A 19,972-nucleotide genomic window follows, 5' to 3' on the forward strand; every position below is an offset into this window, starting at 1 on the left:
CTTTTTACGTTTAAAAAAAAATATTTTTATTAATTAAGGTGCTGCAAATGCAATGCTCACTTATTATTAATTAATTCCCATTTTGCTTCCTATGGCGGGCAAGGGAGGTCTGGTATCGGCCATGCTGGAAATGTGATCTCGCGTTATCTGTATCAATATCGGGAGGAATTGTTTAGTCGGATCCCACCAGCAGCCAGACACCCAAACCGGAAGTGAGCTTCAGTCAGGAAGCACGGGGACAACGTGAATGTCAACTAACGTTGTACGCACCGAAATGTTACAGGCAAAATGAAGAAAATCCTCTTCAGCATTTTTAGTAATTGTAACTACATAATATATAATCTAGCGTCTGTAACTAAACTATTTATTTGTTAAACGTTGCAGTTTAGAGGCGTGTAGTAACAATGTTGCGAGCTAACGTGTTGTGGTTGACTGAAGCATGTCGACATTACTGCCAGAAGACACCCAGAAAGCTCCGAATATGCGAAGCAATCTCAAGTTTAGAAGTGGGAACAAAAATCAAAGTGCAGGTATTGTAATTGTGTCTACGGTCAAATGAATGAATGAATGAGTAGTAAGTGAATGAACGAATGTCCTCGGAGGTCTGCTACTCAGTGGTCATCACTGCTACCGTGTAGCATTCATTTCCAAATATAATAATAATAATAATAATAATAATATGCCATTTTAGCAGATGCTTTTATCCAAAGCGACTTACAGTCATGTGCGCATACATTTTTACGTATGGGTGGGCCCGGGGATCGAACCCACTACCTTGGCGTTACAAGTGCCATGCTCTACCAGCTGAGCTACAGAGGACCAATATTACATTTGTAATTACTCAATGATTGAATATAGGCTGCTGTATTTAGCTATTCAACTCAGGGCTGGTCAAAGTCTATAATGTAATGTACTGTCCCCTTCAGTGATGTAAAAATGTACTGTATACGCTTGTGATATTTGGTTGTCTCACCTAACTATCTTAAGATGAATGCACTAACTGTAAGTCGCTCTGGATAAGAGATCTGATAAATGACTAAAATGTAAATGTAAAAACGACCCAATTGTCATACTTGAATAAAAGTAAAGATACCTTCATAGAAAATGACTCAAGTAAAAGTGAGTCACCCAGCAAAAAACTACAAGTATTTGGTTTTAAATATACTTAAGTATCAAAAGTAAATGTAATTGCTAAAATATACTTAAGTATTAAAAGTATAAATAATTTCCTTTATATTAAGCAAACCAGACGGCACCATTGTATTTTTTATTTATGTGTAGCCAGGGGCACACTCCAACACTCAGACATCATTTACAGTGTGTGAATTTGACCATTTTACTGTCCTGCTAAGCATTCGAAATGTAATGAGTACTTTTGGATGTCAGGGAAAATGTATAGAATAAAAAGTACATTATTTTCTTTAGGAATGTAGTCAAGTAAAAGTTGTCAAAATATCAATAGTAAAGTACAGATACCCCCAAAAAACGACTTAAGTAGTATTTAAAAGTATTTTTACTTAAGTACTTTACACCACTGTGACCCTCTGATATCCTAGGGCTGGGTTCGCTCTGTGAGACCCCAGAAGGAGAATCTGTTCCTCCATGTGAATGACGGGAGCTCCCTTCAGTCTCTACAAGTAGTGGCCAGCTCAGAGCTCAACCACAGGTAAGGACGTACCTGTAGGCTATGTTGCACAGGTAAGGACGTACCTGTAGGCTATGTTGCACAGGTAAGGACGTACCTGTAGGCTATGTTGCACAGGTAAGGACGTACCTGTAGGCTATGTTGCACAGGTAAGGACGTACCTGTAGGCTATGTTGCACAGGTAAGGACGTACCTGTAGGCTATGTTGCACAGGTAAGGACGTACCTGTAGGCTATGTTGCACAGGTAAGGACGTACCTGTAGGCTATGTTGCACAGGTAAGGACGTACCTGTAGGCTATGTTGCACAGGTAAGGACGTACCTGTAGGCTATGTTGCACAGGTAAGGACGTACCTGTAGGCTATGTTGCACAGGTAAGGACGTACCTGTAGGCTATGTTGCACAGGTAAGGACGTACCTGTAGGCTATGTTGCACAGGTAAGGACGTACCTGTAGGCTATGTTGCACAGGTAAGGACGTACCTGTAGGCTATGTTGCACAGGTAAGGACGTACCTGTAGGCTATGTTGCACAGGTAAGGACGTACCTGTAGGCTATGTTGCACAGGTAAGGACGTACCTGTAGGCTATGTTGCACAGGTAAGGACGTACCTGTAGGCTATGTTGCACAGGTAAGGACGTACCTGTAGGCTATGTTGCATGATCCTCCTGAAAGTCAGCTTGCGTCCCAAATGGTACCCTCTTCCCTTTATAGTGCACTACTTTAGACCAGGGTTCGTAGGGCGCTGGTCAAAAGTAATGCGCTATGTGGGATACAGTGGGGGGAAAAAGTATTTAGTCAGCCACCAATTGTGCAAGTTCTCCCACTTAAAAAGATGAGAGAGGCCTGTAATTTTCATCATAGGTACACGTCAACTATGACAGACAAAATGAGAAAAAAAAATCCAGAAAATCATATTGTAGGATTTTTAATGAATTGATTTGCAAATTATGGTGGAAAATAAGTATTTGGTCAATAACAAAAGTTTCTCAATACTTTGTTATATACCCTTTGTTGGCAATGACACAGGTCAAACGTTTTCTGTAAGTCTTCACAAGGTTTTCACACACTGTTGCTGGTATTTTGGCCCATTCCTCCATGCAGATCTCCTCTAGAGCAGTGATATTTTGGGGCTGTCGCTGGGCAACACAGACTTTCAACTCCCTCCAAAGATTTTCTATGGGGTTGAGATCTGGAGACTGGCTAGGCCACTCCAGGACCTTGAAATGCTTCTTACGAAACCACTCCTTCATTGTCCGGGCGGTGTGTTTGGGATCATTGTCATGCTGAAAGACCCAGCCACGTTTCATCTTCAATGCCCTTGCTGATGGAAGGAGGTTTTCACTCAAAATCTCACGATACATGGCCCCATTCATTCTTTCCTTTACACGGATCAGTCGTCCTGGTCCCTTTGCAGAAAAACAGCCCCAAAGCATGATGTTTCCACCCCCATGCTTCACAGTAGGTATGGTGTTCTTTGGATGCAACTCAGCATTCTTTGTCCTCCAAACACGACGAGTTGAGTTTTTACCAAGAAGTTCTATTTTGGTTTCATCTGACCATATGACATTCTCCCAATCCTCTTCTGGATCATCCAAATGCACTCTAGCAAAACTTCAGACGGGCCTGGACATGTACTGGCTTAAGCAGGGGGACATGTCTGGCACTGCAGGATTTGAGTCCCTGGCGGCGTTGTGTGTTACTGATGGTAGGCTTGGTTACTTTGGTCCCAGCTCTCTGCAGGTCATTCACTAGGTCCCCCCGTGTGGTTCTGGTGTTTTTGCTCACCGTTCTTGTGATCATTTTGACCCCACGGGGTGAGATCTTGCGTGGAGCCCCAGATCGAGGGAGATTATCAGTGGTCTTGTATGTCTTCCATTTCCTAATAATTGCTCCCACAGTTGATTTCTTCAAACCAAGCTGCTTACCTATTGCAGATTCAGTCTTCCCAGCCTGGTGCAGGTCTACAATTTTGTTTCTGGTGTCCTTTGACAGCTCTTTGGTCTTGGCCATAGTGGAGTTTGGAGTGTGACTGTTTGAGGTTGTGGACAGGTGTCTTTTATACTGATAACAAGTTCAAACAGGTGCCATTAATACAGGTAACGAGTGGAGGACAGAGGAGCCTCTTAAAGAAGAAGTTACAGGTCTGTGAGAGCCAGAAATCTTGCTTGTTTGTAGGTGACCAAATACTTATTTTCCACCATAATTTGCAAATAAATTCATTAAAAATCCTACAATGTGATTTTCTGGATTTTCTTTTCTTAATTTGTCTGTCATAGTTGACGTGTACCTATTATGAAAATTACAGGCCTCTCTCATCTTTTTAAGTGGGAGAACTTGGACAATTGGTGGCTGACTAAATACTTTTTTCCCCCACTGTATAGGGTGCCGTTTGGGACGCATCCAAAGACTGATGTAAGTTGGGGTTGGATTGACTTGTGTAGCTATACGATGTATCAAATGATATTCTATGTTACTGTACCTATCATGAGTCTTTTTTTTCCCATTGGCTTAATTATTACGCCACTCTTCTTTCCTGGTTGTTTCTTCTTGTCCAGACTGCTGACGTTCGGGAGTGCCGTGGAGATCTCGGGAAGCCTGCTCAAGAGTCCCAGCCGTAAGCAGGAGGTGGAACTACATGCTGATCAGATCGATGTGGTTGGAGAATGTGACCCTGTGGTAAATATATAACCAGATCGATGTGGTTGGAGAATGTAACCCTGTGGTAAATATATAACCAGATAGATGTGGTCGGAGAATGTAACCCTGTGGTAAATATATAACCAGATAGATGTGGTTGGAGAATGTAACCCTGTGGTAAATATATAACCAGATAGATGTGGTCGGAGAATGTAACCCTGTGGTAAATATATAACCAGATAGATGTGGTTGGAGAATGTAACCCTGTGGTAAATATATAACCAGATAGATGTGGTTGGAGAATGTAACCCTGTGGTAAATATATAACCAGATCGATGTGGTTGGAGAATGTAACCCTGTGGTAAATATATAACCAGATCGATGTGGTTGGAGAATGTAACCCTGTGGTAAATATATAACCAGATAGATGTGGTTGGAGAATGTAACCCTGTGGTAAATATATAACCAGATTGATGTGGTCGGAGAATGTAACCCTGTGGTAAATATATAACCAGATCGATGTGGTTGGAGAATGTAACCCTGTGGTAAATATATAACCAGATCGATGTGGTTGGAGAATGTAACCCTGTGGTAAATATATAACCAGATAGATGTGGTTGGAGAATGTAACCCTGTGGTAAATATATAACCAGATAGATGTGGTTGGAGAATGTAACCCTGTGGTAAATATATAACCAGATAGATGTGGTTGGAGAATGTAACCCTGTGGTAAATATATAACCAGATCGATGTGGTTGGAGAATGTAACCCTGTGGTAAATATATAACCAGATCGATGTGGTTGGAGAATGTAACCCTGTGGTAAATATACACTGTGTGCACAATTATTAGGCAAGTCAGTATTTTGACCATATCATCATTATTATGCATATTTCCCAACTCCAAGCTGTATAAACTGGAATGCTTATTGGATTTAAGCATATCAGGTGATGTGTATTTGTGTAATGAGGGAGGGTGTGGCCTAAGGTGATCAACACCCTATATCAAGGTGTGTATAATTATTAGGCAGCTTCTTATCCTCAGGCAAAATGGGCCAAAAAATAGATTTAACTGACTCTGAAAAGTCAAAAATTGTAAAAAGTATTTCAGAGGGATGCAGCACTCTTGAAATTGCTAAGATATTGGGGCGTGATCACAGAACCATCAAACGTTCTGTAGCAAATAGTCAACAGGGTCGCAAGAAACGTGTTGAGAAAAAAATAGGCAAATTAACTGCCAAAGATTAGAGAAGAATCAAACGTGAAGCTACCAGGAACCCATTATCCTCCAGTGCTGTCATATTCCAGAACTGCAACCTACCTGGAGAAGAAGTACAAGGTGTTCAGTGCTCAGAGACAGGGCCATGGTAAGGAAGGATGAAACACGACCACCACTGAACAAGACGCATAAGTTGAAATGTCAAGACTGGGCCAAGAAATATCTGAAGAGATTTTATGGACTGATGAGATGAGAGTGACTCTTGACGGACCAGATGGATGGGCCCGTGGCTGGATCAGTAACGGGCACGGCGCTCCACTTCGACTCAGACGCCAGCAAGGGTGAGGTGGGGTACTGGTATGGGCTGGTATTATTAAAGATGAGCTAGTTGGATCTTTTCGGGTTGAAGATGGACTCAAACTCAACTCCCAAACCTACTGCCAGTTTTTAGAAGACACTTTCTTCATGCAGTGGTACAGGAAAAAGTTTACATCTTTCAAGAAGACCATGATTTTTATGCAGGACAATGCTCCATTGCATGCATCGAAGTACTCCACTGCGTGGCTAGCCAGTAAAGGCCTTAAAGATGAAAGAATAATGACAAGGTCCCCCCTTCCTTACCTGACCTAAACCCTTTTGAGAACTTGTGGTCCCTTCTTAAACGGTGGATTTTACGGTGAAGGAAAACAGTACCTTTCTCTGACCAGTGTCTGGGAGGCTGTGGTTGCTGCTGCACAAAAAGTTGATCGTCAACAGATCCAGAAACTGACAGACTCCATGGATGGAAGGCTTATGACTGTTGTTGAAAAGAAGGGTGGCTATATTGGTCACTGATTTTTATTTTATTACGTCAGAAATGTTTATTTGTAAATTTTGAGTTTGTTTGTTTATTATTCTCACTTTAACAGATAAATAAACAAGTGAGACGGGGAACGTTTCGTTTTTCATTTAGCTGCATAATAATTCTGCACGCTAATAGTTGCCCAATAATTGTGCACACGTAGATATTCTCCAAAGAAAGCCAAAACCTCACTTTTACTTTCTTAAATATTCGGGTTTGAGGTTTATTAACATTTTGGATTGACCGAGAGCACTGTAGTTGTTCAATAATAAAATGAATCCTCAAACATACATCTTGCCTAATAATTGTGCACACAGTGTATCATAACATCTTAAAGACACTCGATGCTCCATTCTCAGTTATGACACTGACTATCTTTTTAGACTGACTGTATCTAACTATCAGATCATCATTGTTTCATTATTAATACGTTATAGGCTAACCTGTAATTGTTTTGTTGTACATTTGTTATAACTTACTTTTATGCTTTTAATTGAGTGTGTAGCATCAGCTCTGGTTTCACACCCAGTTACCGCGCTCTCTGGTTTCAGACCCAGTTACCGCGCTCTCTGGTTTCACACCCAGTTACCGCGCTCTCTGGTTTCAGACCCAGTTACCGCGCTCTCTGGTTTCACACCCAGTTACCGCGCTCTCTGGTTTCAGACCCAGTTACCGCGCTCTCTGGTTTCAGACCCAGTTACCGCGCTCTCTGGTTTCACACCCAGTTACCGCGCTCTCTGGTTTCAGACCCAGTTACCGCGCTCTCTGGTTTCACACCCAGTTACCGCGCTCTCTGGTTTCAGACCCAGTTACCGCGCTCTCTGGTTTCACACCCAGTTACCGCGCTCTCTGGTTTCACACCCAGTTACCGCGCTCTCTGGTTTCACACCCAGTTACCGCGCTCTCTGGTTTCACACCCAGTTACCGCGCTCTCTGGTTTCACACCCAGTTACCGCGCTCTCTGGTTTCAGACCCAGTTACCGCGCTCTCTGGTTTCAGACCCAGTTACCGCGCTCTCTTGTTTCAGACCCATTTACCACACTCTCTGGTTTCAGGACTTTCCCTTTAAGATCAAGGAGAAGCATGGCCTTGAATACATCCGTCAGTTTCCTCACCTGAGGTGTCGAACCAACGCCTTCAGTTCCCTGCTGAGAATACGAAGCGAAGCCACCACAGCTATACATGAATATTTCAAGGTGAGATGAGACCAATGTTAGTCCAGTAGACTAGAATATCATTGTTAGACCAACTTCTATCCTTTTCACACTACTGTGCCAGGCCAAGCTCTGCCTACTGTGCCAACGTGAAAATCAAATATCCAAGCTGACCAATAGTGTGAAGAGTGTGGGGGTGATAATGTAGTGCTGTTGTTGTTGTTGTTGCAGGAGAAGGGCTTTATTCAGATCCACACCCCAGTCCTCACTTCTAATGACTGTGAAGGGGCAGGGGAGCTCTTCCAGGTGGAGGTGAGATCTGTCTGTCTGTCTGTCTGTCTGTCTGTCTGTCTGTCTGTCAGAGAATCACAATTCTAGTCTGACGATCAACAACGTGATGAAGTTAGAATAATACGACTTGGTATGTCAGCACATGGAGATCAGTTTAGTTTCAACAACACATCCGGTTGTCAGGTTGTTCTTTTTTAAAGAGAAGGCTTAATGTGTCTTCCATGTTTCCCTCAGCCTGCAGGTCAGCAGAAGAACCGGGACGAGGAGGGGCACCAACACTTCTTCTCCGTCCCAACGTACCTGACTGTCTCTGGGCAGCTGCACCTAGAGGTCATGGCTGGGTGAGGACATACTGGTGCTCAGGACCATTCATTCATTCAGAAAGTCAGTCATCCATTCATTCACTCATTCACTCACTCATTCATTCAGAAAGTCAGTCAGTCTTTTGGTCAGTCAGTCATCCATTCATTCACTCATTCACTCACTCACTCACTCATTCATTCAGAAAGTCAGTCAGTCTTTTGGTCAGTCAGTCATCCATTCATTCACTCATTCACTCACTCACTCATTCATTCAGAAAGTCAGTCAGTCTTTTGGTCAGTCAGTCATCCATTCATTCACTCATTCACTCACTCACTCATTCATTCATAAGATCCAGAGAGTGTATTGTACGAATGCAGTGTTTCTACGTCTCTTCCAAGGGCGTTTCCTGGAGTGTACACTTTCGGACCAACGTTCCGAGCGGAGCACTCTCAGAGCAGACGTCACCTGGCTGAGTTCTACATGGTGGAGGCAGAGGTCCCCTTCACCCAGTCACTGGAGGATCTTATGAAGGTATGCAATATAAGTCCCCTTTTATATAAAGACTTTCTAACTAGTAATATTCTACAGTACACGGTGGAGGCAGAGATCACCACAGTCACCGGAGCAGGGGTTTTCAAGCCTCTACTCGGGGAACCCCTCTGCTCTTCCATGTATTTGAACTATTCCAGAACTGCACACCTGATTCAACTGGTCAAAAACCTTGACTACTTGGATCAGGGGAGCTAGTTCAGGGCTTCAACAAAATGGTGAAACGTCTGGCGGTTCCCGAGGAGAGCCCTAGAGGATATTATGAGAGTGTACAAAACATTAAGAACACCTGCTCTTTCCGTGACATAGACTGACCAGGTGAATCCAGGTGAAAGCTATGATCCCTTATTGATGTCACTTGTTAAATCCACTTCAGTCAGTGTAGATGAAGGGGAGGAGTCAGGTTAAAGAAGGATTTCTAAGCCTGGAGACAATTGAGACATGGATTGTGTATGTGTGCCATTCAGAGGGTGAATGGGCAAGACAAAAGATTGAAAGTGGAACTGACAGCGTTTTAACAACTTTGCAGATATGAAACAAACAGACAATCATAATATCAGTCAAAAATATCAAATTCCTATTTTATGCTACAAAACCAACTTGTAGAGGACTCCTGTGGTGTTTTTACATATTTGCAGAAATCCATTCCGGTGTATTTTTTGGCGAATGCTTTCTAATGATCTAAAGTCACGCTGTTGAAGAAGCTGCAACTCAATATCAGGAAGGTCTTCCTACTGTTTTGTTCACTCAGTGTAAGTCCCTTAACACAGTATGAAGACTGAATCAAATGTATTTAACTAGTTCTATTGTTGAGGCAGAGATCTTTCACACGGCCACCAGAGGACCTTATGACCTTATGTATTTTATTTTATCCTGTATATTGATGTATCGAGGGAGACCTGTCTCAAGAACTCAATGTGGAATCAGTTAATTTATCCGTTTGATCCAGTGTTGATATATGGCCTCCTAGTCCTGATTGACTAAATGACTCAGCATTAACTGGTCTCCTTCTAGTCCTGATTGACTAAATGACTCAGCATTAACTGGTCTCCTTCTAGTCCTGATTGACTAAATGACTCTGCATTAACTGGTCTCCTTCTAGTCCTGATTGACTAAATGACTCTGCATTAACTGGTCTCCTTCTAGTCCTGATTGACTAAATGACTCTGCATTAACTGGTCTCCTAGTCCTGATTGACTAAATGACTCTGCATTAACTGGTCTCCTCCTAGTCCTGATTGACTAAATGACTCAGCATTAACTGGTCTCCTTCTAGTCCTGATTGACTAAATTACTCAGCATTAACTGGTCTCCTTCTAGTCCTGATTGACTAAATTACTCAGCATTAACTGGTCTCGTTCTAGTCCTGATTGACTAAATGACTCTGCATTAACTGGTCTCCTTCTAGTCCTGATTGACTAAATGACTCAGCATTAACTGGTCTCATTCTAGTCCTGATTGACTAAATGACTCAGCATTAACTGGTCTTGTTCTAGTCCTGATTGACTAAATGACTCTGCATTAACTGGTCTCCTAGTCCTGATTGACTAAATGACTCTGCATTAACTGGTCTCCTCCTAGTCCTGATTGACTAAATGACTCAGCATTAACTGGTCTCCTTCTAGTCCTGATTGACTAAATGACTCAGCATTAACTGGTCTCCTTCTAGTCCTGATTGACTAAATGACTCAGCGTTAACTGGTCTCCTTCTAGTCCTGATTGACTAAATGACTCAGCGTTAACTGGTCTCCTTCTAGTCCTGATTGACTAAATGACTCAGCGTTAACTGGTCTCCTTCTAGTCCTGATTGACTAAATGACTCAGCGTTAACTGGTCTCCTTCTAGTCCTGATTGACTAAATGACTCAGCATTAACTGGTCTCCTTCTAGTCCTGGTTGACTAAATGACTCTGCATTAACTGGTCTCCTTCTAGTCCTGGTTGACTAAATGACTCTGCATTAACTGGTCTCCTCCTAGTCCTGGTTGACTAAATGACTCAGCATTAACTGGTCTCCTTCTAGTCCTGATTGACTAAATGACTCAGCATTAACTGGTCTCCTTCTAGTCCTGATTGACTAAATGACTCTGCATTAACTGGTCTCCTCCTAGTCCTGATTGACTAAATGACTCTGCATTAACTGGTCTCCTTCTAGTCCTGATTGACTAAATGACTCTGCAATAACTGGTCTCCTTCTAGTCCTGATTGACTAAATGACTCTGCATTAACTGGTCTCCTCCTAGTCCTGATTGACTAAATGACTCAGCATTAACTGGTCTCCTTCTAGTCCTGATTGACTAAATGACTCTGCATTAACTGGTCTCCTTCTAGTCCTGATTGACTAAATGACTCTGCATTAACTGGTCTCCTTCTAGTCCTGGTTGACTAAATGACTCTGCATTAACTGGTCTCCTCCTAGTCCTGGTTGACTAAATGACTCTGCATTAACTGGTCTCCTTCTAGTCCTGATTGACTAAATGACTCTGCATTAACTGGTCTCCTTCTAGTCCTGATTGACTAAATGACTCTGCATTAACTGGTCTCCTTCTAGTCCTGATTGACTAAATGACTCTGCATTAACTGGTCGCCTTCTAGACCTGATTGACTAAATGACTCAGCATTAACTGGTCTCCTTCTAGTCCTGATTGACTAAATGACTCAGCATTAACTGGTCTCCTTCTAGTCCTGATTGACTAAATGACTCAGCATTAACTGGTCTCCTTCTAGTCCTGATTGACTAAATGACTCAGCATTAACTGGTCTCCTTCTAGTCCTGGTTGACTAAATGACTCTGCATTAACTGGTCTCCTAGTCCTGATTGACTAAATGACTCAGCGTTAACTGGTCTCCTAGTCCTGATTGACTAAATGACTCAGCATTAGCTGGTCTCCTAGTCCTGATTGACTAAATGACTCAGCGTTAACTGGTCTCCTTTTAGACCTGATTGACTAAATGACTCTGCATTAACTGGTCTCCTCCTAGTCCTGATTGACTAAATGACTCTGCATTAACTGGTCTCCTTCTAGTCCTGATTGACTAAATGACTCAGCATTAACTTGTCTCCTCCTAGTCCTGATTGACTAAATGACTCAGCATTAACTGGTCTCCTTCTAGTCCTGGTTGACTAAATGACTCTGCATTAACTGGTCTCCTTCTAGTCCTGATTGACTAAATGACTCAGCATTAACTTGTCTCCTAGTCCTGATTGACTAAATGACTCAGCGTTAACTGGTCTCCTTGCCTCTTCAGGTGATGGAAGACTTGTTCAGGTCTACAACAGGACATCTCCTCGCTCAGTGTCCTGAAGATGTGGCTTTATGTCACAAACAGGTGTCACCTGGACACAGGGTGAGACCCCAGAAAATATCTAAACGCAATACCGTGCATATTCTTTGAACATATTGAACGAACCTTGAACTCCCCTCACCCTATTGACCTAAACTAGAGATGATTCTGTTTTCTCTGTTTCTCCCTAGGACAATGTGGATCTAATGATGAAGAAGAGTTTTAATGTGTAAGTGTGTATCATGATTATGCAAGCTATTCTGTGTCCCAAATGGCACCCTATTCCCATAGGGCCCTGTTCAAAAGTAGTGCACTATATAGGAAATAGGTTGCCATTTGGGTCGCATACCATGTCTCACCTCTACCAATCTAAATCAAATCCAAATCAAATTGTATTTGTCACATGCTTGGTAAACAACAGGTGTAGACTAAACAGAAATGGGAACATGTGGAATAACAATAACATGGCTATATACAGGAAGTAGAAAATAACATGACTATATACAGGAAGTAGAAAATAACATGGCTATATACAGGAAGTAGAAATAACGTGGCTATATACAGGAAGTAGAAAATAACATGGCTATATACAGGAAGTAGGAAATAACATGGCTATATACAGGAAGTAGAAAATAACATGGCTATATACAGGAAGTAGAAAATAACATGGCTATATACAGGAAGTAGAAATAACGTGGCTATATACAGGAAGTTGAAAATAACGTGGCTATATACAGGAAGTAGAAAATAACATGGCTATATACAGGAAGTAGAAAATAACATGGCTATATACAGGAAGTAGAAAATAACATGGCTATATACAGGAAGTAGAAATAACGTGGCTATATACAGGAAGTAGAAAATAACGTGGCTATATACAGGAAGTAGGAAATAACATGGCTATATACAGGAAGTAGGAAATAACATGGCTATATACAGGGAGTAGAAAATAACATGGCTATATACAGGAAGTAGAAATAACGTGGCTATATACAGGAAGTTGAAAATAACGTGGCTATATACAGGAAGTAGAAAATAACATGGCTATATACAGGAAGTAGAAAATAACATGGCTATATACAGGAAGTAGAATATAACATGGCTATATACAGGAAGTAGAAAATAACATGGCTATATACAGGAAGTAGAAAATAACATGGCTATATACAGGAAGTAGAAAATAACATGGCTATATACAGGAAGTACCAGTACCGAGTCCATGTGCAGGTGCACAAGGTAATTGAGGTAGCTATGTATATATACTGTAGGTAGGGGTAAAGTGACTAGGCAACAGGATAGATAATAGACAGTAGCAGCAGTATACTGTAGGTAGGGGTAAAGTGACTAGACAACAGGATAGATAATAGACAGTAGCAGCAGTATACTGTAGGTAAGGGTAAAGTGACTAGACAACAGGATAGATAATAGACAGTAGCAGCAGTATACTGTAGGTAGGGGTAAAGTGACTAGACAACAGGATAGATAATAGACAGTAGCAGCAGTATACTGTAGGTAGGGGTAAAGTGACTAGACAACAGGATAGATAATAGACAGTAGCAGCAGTATACTGTAGGTAGGGGTAAAGTGACTAGACAACAGGATAGATAATAGACAGTAGCAGCAGTATACTGTAGGTAGGGGTAAAGTGACTAGGCAACAGGATAGATAATAGACAGTAGCAGCAGTATACTGTAGGTAGGGGTAAAGTGACTAGGCAACAGGATAGATAGTAGCAGCAGTATACTGTAGGTAGGGGTAAAGTGACTAGACAACAGGATAGATAATAGACAGTAGCAGCAGTATACTGTAGGGAGGGGTAAAGTGACTAGGCAACAGGATAGATAATAGACAGTAGCAGCAGTATACTGTAGGTAGGGGTAAAGGGACTAGACAACAGGATAGATAGTAGACATTAGCAGCAGTATACTGTAGGTAGGGGTAAAGTGACTAGGCAACAGGATAGATAATAGACAGTAGCAGCAGTATACTGTAGGTAGGGGTAAAGGGACTAGACAACAGGATAGATAATAGACAGTAGCAGCAGTATACTGTAGGTAGGGGTAAAGTGACTAGGCAACAGGATAGATAATAGACAGTAGCAGCAGTATACTGTAGGTAGGGGTAAAGTGACTAGGCAACAGGATAGATAGTAGCAGCAGTATACTGTAGGTTGGGGTAAAGTGACTAGACAACAGGATAGATAATAGACAGTAGCAGCAGTATACTGTAGGTAGGGGTAAAGGGACTAGACAACAGGATAGATAATAGACAGTAGCAGCAGTATACTGTAGGTAGGGGTAAAGTGACTAGGCAACAGGATAGATAATAGACAGTAGCAGCAGTATACTGTAGGTAGGGGTAAAGTGACTAGACAACAGGATAGATAATAGACAGTAGCAGCAGTATACTGTAGGTAGGGGTAAAGTGACTAGACAACAGGATAGATAATAGACAGTAGCAGCAGTATACTGTAGGTAGGGGTAAAGTGACTAGGCAACAGGATAGATAATAGACAGTAGCAGCAGTATACTGTAGGTAGGGGTAAAGTGACTAGACAACAGGATAGATAATAGACAGTAGCAGCAGTATACTGTAGGTAGGGGTAAAGTGACTAGACAGTAGCAGCAGTATACTGTAGGTAGGGGTAAAGTGACTAGACAACAGGATAGATAATAGACAGTAGCAGCAGTATACTGTAGGTAGGGGTAAAGGGACTAGACAACAGGATAGATAATAGACAGTAGCAGCAGTATACTGTAGGTAGGGGTAAAGTGACTAGACAACAGGATAGATAATAGACAGTAGCAGCAGTATACTGTAGGTAGGGGTAAAGTGACTAGGCAACAGGATAGATAATAGACAGTAGCAGCAGTATACTGTAGGTAGGGGTAAAGTGACTAGACAACAGGATAGATAATAGACAGTAGCAGCAGTATACTGTAGGTAGGGGTAAAGTGACTAGACAACAGGATAGATAATAGACAGTAGCAGCAGTATACTGTAGGTAGGGATAATGTGAAAATGATGCATGTATGCGTCAGTATGCATGTATGCGCATGTTATGTGTGTGTGAGCGTATGTAGTGTGTGTATTGGGGCGTATGTAGTGTGTATTGGGGCGTATGCAGTGTGTGTATTGGGGCGTATGCAGTGTTTTTATTGGGGCGTATGCATTGTGTGTATTGGGGCGTATGCAGTGTGTGTATTGGGGCGTATGCAGTGTGTGTATTGGGACGTATGCAGTGTGTGTATTGGGGCGTATGCAGTGTGTGTATTGGGGCGTATGCAGTGTGTGTATTGGGGCGTATGCAGTGTGTGTATTGGGGCGTATGCTGTGTGTGTATTGGGGCGTGTGTATTGGGCGTGTGTATTGGGGCGTATGCAGTGTGTGTATTGGGTCATATGTAGTGTGTGTGTTGGGGCGTATATAGTGTGTGTATTGGGGCATATGCAGTGTGTGTATTGGGGCGTATGCAGTGTGTGTATTGGGGCGTATGCAGTGTGTGTATTGGGGCGTATACAGTGTGTGTATTGGGGCGTATGCAGTGTGTGTATTGGGGCGTATGCAGTGTGTGTATTGGGGCGTATGCAGTGTGTGTATTGGGGCATATGTAGTGTGTGTATTGGGGCGTCAGTGTAGTGTGTCTCTTGAAGACGGAAGGGACATGGCCAGCGGTCAAGGATGAGTTGATGAGCAAGGTGAGGGAAGGGAGAAGGTCTCCGGAAATGGTCTGGAGAAGAGAGGAGGGGATAGGGTCAAGCAGGCAGGTTGTTGGGCGGTCGGCCGTCACAAGTCGCAAGATTTCATCTGGAGAGAGAGGGGAGAAAGAAGTCAAAGCATAGGGTAGGGCAGTGTGAGCAGGACCAGTGGTGTCATTTGACTTAATAAATAAGGATCGGATGTCGTCAACCTTCTTTTCAAAATGGTTGACCAAGTCATCCACAGAGAGGGAGGAGGGAGGGGGGGGAGGATTCAGCAGGAAGGAGAAGGTGGCAAAGATCTTCCTAGGTTTAGAGGCAGAGGCTTGAAATTTAGAGTGGTAGAAAGTGGCTTTAGCAGCAGAAACAGAGGAAGAAAATGTAGAGAGGAGGGAGTGAAAAGATGATTGGTCGGCAGGGAGTTTAGTTTTCTTCCATTTCCGCTCGGCTGCCCGGAGCCCTGTTCTGTGAGCTCGCAATAAGTCGTCAAGCCACGGAGCAGGAGTGGAGGACCGAGCCGGCCGGGAGGATAGGGGACATAGAGAGTCAAAGGATGCAGAAAGGGAGGAGAGGAGGGTTGAGGAGGCAGAATCAGGAGATTGGAGGGAGAAGGATTTAGCAGAGGGAAGAGATGATAGGATGGAAGAGGAGAGAGTAGCGGGAGAGAGAGAACGAATGTTGCGACGGCGCATTACCTTCTGAGTAGGGGCAGAGTGAGTAGTGTTGGAGGAGAGCGAGAGAGAAAAGGATACAAAGTAGTGGTCGGAGACTTGGAGGGGAGTTGCAGTGAGATTAGTAGAAGAACAGCATCTAGTAAAGATGAGGTCAAGCGTATTGCCTGCCTTGTGAGTAGGGGGGGACGGTGAGAGGGTGAGGTCAAAAGAGGAGAGGAGTGGAAAGGAGGCAGAGAGAAATGAGTCAAAGGTAGACGTAGGGAGGTTAAAGTCACCCAGAACTGTGAGGGGTGAGCCATCCTCAGGAAAGGAACTTATCAAGGCGTCAAGCTCATTGATGAACTCTCCAAGGGAACCTGGAGGGCGATAAATGACAAGGATATTAAGCTTAAATGGGCTAGTGACTGTGACAGCATAGAATTCAAATGAGGAGATGGACAGATGGGTCAGGGGAGAAAGAGAGAATGTCCATTTGGGAGAGATGAGGATTCCTGTGCCACCGCCGCGCTGACCAGATGCTCTTGGGGTATGCGAGAACACATGATCAGACGAGGAGAGAGCAGCAGGAGTAGCAGTGTTTTCAGTGGTAATCCATGTTTCTGTCAGCGCCAAGAAATCGAGGGACTGGAGGGTAGCATAGGCTGAGATGAACTCTGCCTTGTTGGCAGCAGAACGGCAGTTCCAGAGGCTGCCGGAGACCTGGAACTCCATGTGGGTCGTGCGTGCAGGGACCACCAGGTTAGAGAGGCAGCAGCCACGCGGTGTGAGGCGTTTTTATAGCCTGTGCGGAGAGGAGAGAACAGGGATAGGCAGAGGCATAGTTGACAGGCTACAGAAAAGGCTACAATAATGCAAAGGAGATCGGAATGAAATTAACTAAACATCTGGGGAAACGAGGCCTCCCTCACTAACCTTTCACTGAAACACTCAAATACAACTCTTCCAACTTCCACTTTAGAAATTATAATTGCTGTAATCTACAGTAGTTCAATGTTTTCTAGGAATAGACTAACTTAGTTTATTCAGCTAGCTAACTTGGTACAGTATTCTTCTGTGAAAACCGCCCAGGGCACCGTATCCTATGACGCCATAGCTAACTAGCATGCTAGCATCCAATAACACACGGTTTAGCGCCAATACTTGGTTACAACAAACTACCAATAGATAATTCATGTCCGTGTCTAGTTCCTTTCATAACGCAGAAGTAATTAAACGTTGGCTAGCTAGCACAAAGTCAGTCATGCTAGCTACACAAGTGTACTACACATCTCGAATGTTCAGAAAGTGAAGCTTACGTTGCAAAATTCTCATTGACTAAAATGATACAGTACTGCTAGCTGGTAATGTTGGCTAGCTAGCAGTGGCTGCGGTGTTGACTGTTTGAAAATGTAGCTGGCTAGCTAACCTCGATAGTTTCTCTATACTACACCTTTGTCTTTGATACCAAGACAACTATGTAGCTAGCTAACTTTACGCTAATCAAATCGTTCCGTTGAAATGTATTTAGTTGCTACAGTACTGCTAGCTGGTATAGTTGGCCAGCTAGCAGTGGCTGCGGTGTTGCTACCCGCTAGCTAGCTAGCTTTAATGGTCCAGGTAGTGGGTTAGCGAGCTAGCCTCGTGCTTCACCGGGCTCAGTCGAATACCCTACAATACTTACCTACAATAACTACCTGGATAAACTACCTACAATGCCTAACTACAATACGTACCTACAATCTAAATGCATGGTTTAAGCTTTACTCCACACATATAAAGAAGAAGCCAACCTCACCCCATCGCTCCTTATTACATTTACATTTTAGTCATTTAGCAGACGCTCTTATCCAGAGCGACTTACAGTTAGTGAGTGCATACATTATTTATTTTTTATTTTTCATACTGGCCCCCCGTGGGAATCGAACCCACAACCCATGCTCTACCAACTGAGCTACATCCCTGCCGGCCATTCCCTCCCCTACCCTGGACGACGCTGGGCCAATTGTGCGCCGCCCCATGGTTCTCCCGGTCGCGGCCGGCTACGACAGAGCCTGGATTCGAACCAGGATCTCTAGTGGCACAGCTAGCACTGCGATGCAGTGCCTTAGACCACTGCACCACTCGGGAGTGGCTTGGGGGTAGGGCTGTCCTCGACAAAAACAAATCTTGGTCGACCGAAAGTAGTCTTGGTCGACATTTTTAAACATGTATTTTTTCATATATAGACACACCCTATGTGTTTTAACAAAATCAACTACAGTGCGTTCGGAAAGTATTCAGACCCCTTGACTTTTTCCACATTTTGTTACATTACAGCCTTATTCTAAAATGGATAAAACTAAGAGCATTTGGTACAAATCATTCCCTAAGATCTAGACCTCAGCTGAATCTGGTAATGAATGGTGTGTCTGTTGAACAAGTTGAGGAGACTAAATTACTTGGCGTTACCTTAGATTGTAAACTGTCACGGTCAAAACATATAGATTCAATGGTTGTAAAGATGGGGAGAGGTCTGTCCGTAATAAAGAGATGCTCTGCTTTTTTGACACCGCACTCCACAAAGCAAGTCCTGCAGGCTCTAGTTTTGCCTTATCTTGATTATTGTCCAGTGATGTGGTCGAGTGCAACAAGGAAAGACCTAGTTAAGCTGCAGTTGGCCCAGAAAAGAGCAGCACGTCTTGCTCTTCATTGTAATCAGAGGGCTAATATTAATACTATGCATGCCAGTCTCTCTTGGCTATGAGTTGATGAGAGACTTACTGCATCACTTCTTTGTATCAGAAACATGAATGTGTTGAAAATCCCAAATTGTTTGCATAGTGAACTTACATACAGCTCTGACATACACACTTACCTCACCAGACATGCCACCAGGGGTCTTTTCACAGTCCCCAAATCCAGAACAAATTCAATAAAATTTACATTATTATATAGAGGCAATATTGCTTTGAACTCCCTTCCATCTCATATTGCTCAAAAGAACAGCAAACCTGGTTTCAATAAACAGATAAAGCAACATCTCACGGCACAACGCCTCTCCCCTATTTGAACTAGATATTTTATATGTATGTATTGATATGTAGGCTACGTGTGCCGTTTTTAAATTGATGTAGTTCTGTCCTTTAGCTGTTCTTGTCTATTAATGTTCTGTATTATGTCATGTTTCATGTTTTGTGTGGACCCCAGGAAGAGTAGCTGCTGCTTTCACAACAGCTAATGGGGATCCTAATAAAATACCCCCAAAACATAATGATGACATAACGATCATTGATATTTTAACGATTACACAATTATCATTAATAATGATTGTTATTTCCATCTCTTTGCTTCAGGATAACCTACACAGAAGCCATAAACATCCTAAACAGCAGCTCCAAGACATTTGCTTTCAAAACAGATGTAAGTAGAGCTATATTCTCTTTCTGAAAGAGATAGCTGTAGCCTGTTTCAAAACAGATGTCAGTAGAGTAGAGCTCTATTCTCTTTCAGAAAGAGATAGCTGTAGCCTGTTTCAAAACAGATGTCAGTAGAGTAGAGCTCTATTCTCTTTCAGAAAGAGATAGCTGTAGCCTGTTTCAAAACAGATGTAAGTAGAGCTCTATTCTCTTTCAGAAAGAGATAGCTGTAGCCTGTTTCAAAACAGATGTCAGTAGAGTAGAGCTCTATTCTCTTTCTGAAAGAGATAGCTGTAGCCTGTTTCA

At 42.8% G+C, this 19,972-nt stretch overlaps 1 protein-coding gene across 1 annotated transcript in view; it reads left to right on the forward strand.

Annotated features, from left to right (window-relative positions):
• The first annotated feature begins 214 nt into the window (after positions 1-214).
• Positions 215-19,972, forward strand: part of LOC311101350 (asparaginyl-tRNA synthetase-like) — a 28,331-nt gene continuing 8,573 nt past the window's right edge. Inside the window, exons 1-10 of the mRNA XM_084142487.1 lie at positions 215-530; positions 1,557-1,666; positions 4,202-4,322; positions 7,397-7,537; positions 7,727-7,807; positions 8,021-8,127; positions 8,488-8,620; positions 11,885-11,983; positions 12,112-12,149; positions 19,604-19,670. Of these exons, the coding sequence (XP_083998613.1) occupies positions 405-530; positions 1,557-1,666; positions 4,202-4,322; positions 7,397-7,537; positions 7,727-7,807; positions 8,021-8,127; positions 8,488-8,620; positions 11,885-11,983; positions 12,112-12,149; positions 19,604-19,670 (1,023 nt within the window). The 5' untranslated portion in view covers positions 215-404. The remainder of the gene's footprint in view (positions 531-1,556; positions 1,667-4,201; positions 4,323-7,396; positions 7,538-7,726; positions 7,808-8,020; positions 8,128-8,487; positions 8,621-11,884; positions 11,984-12,111; positions 12,150-19,603; positions 19,671-19,972) is intronic.

The sequence above is a fragment of the Coregonus lavaretus genome, assembly GCF_964263955.1.
Source record: "Coregonus lavaretus genome assembly, chromosome: 26".
NCBI classification, from domain to species: domain Eukaryota; kingdom Metazoa; phylum Chordata; class Actinopteri; order Salmoniformes; family Salmonidae; genus Coregonus; species Coregonus lavaretus.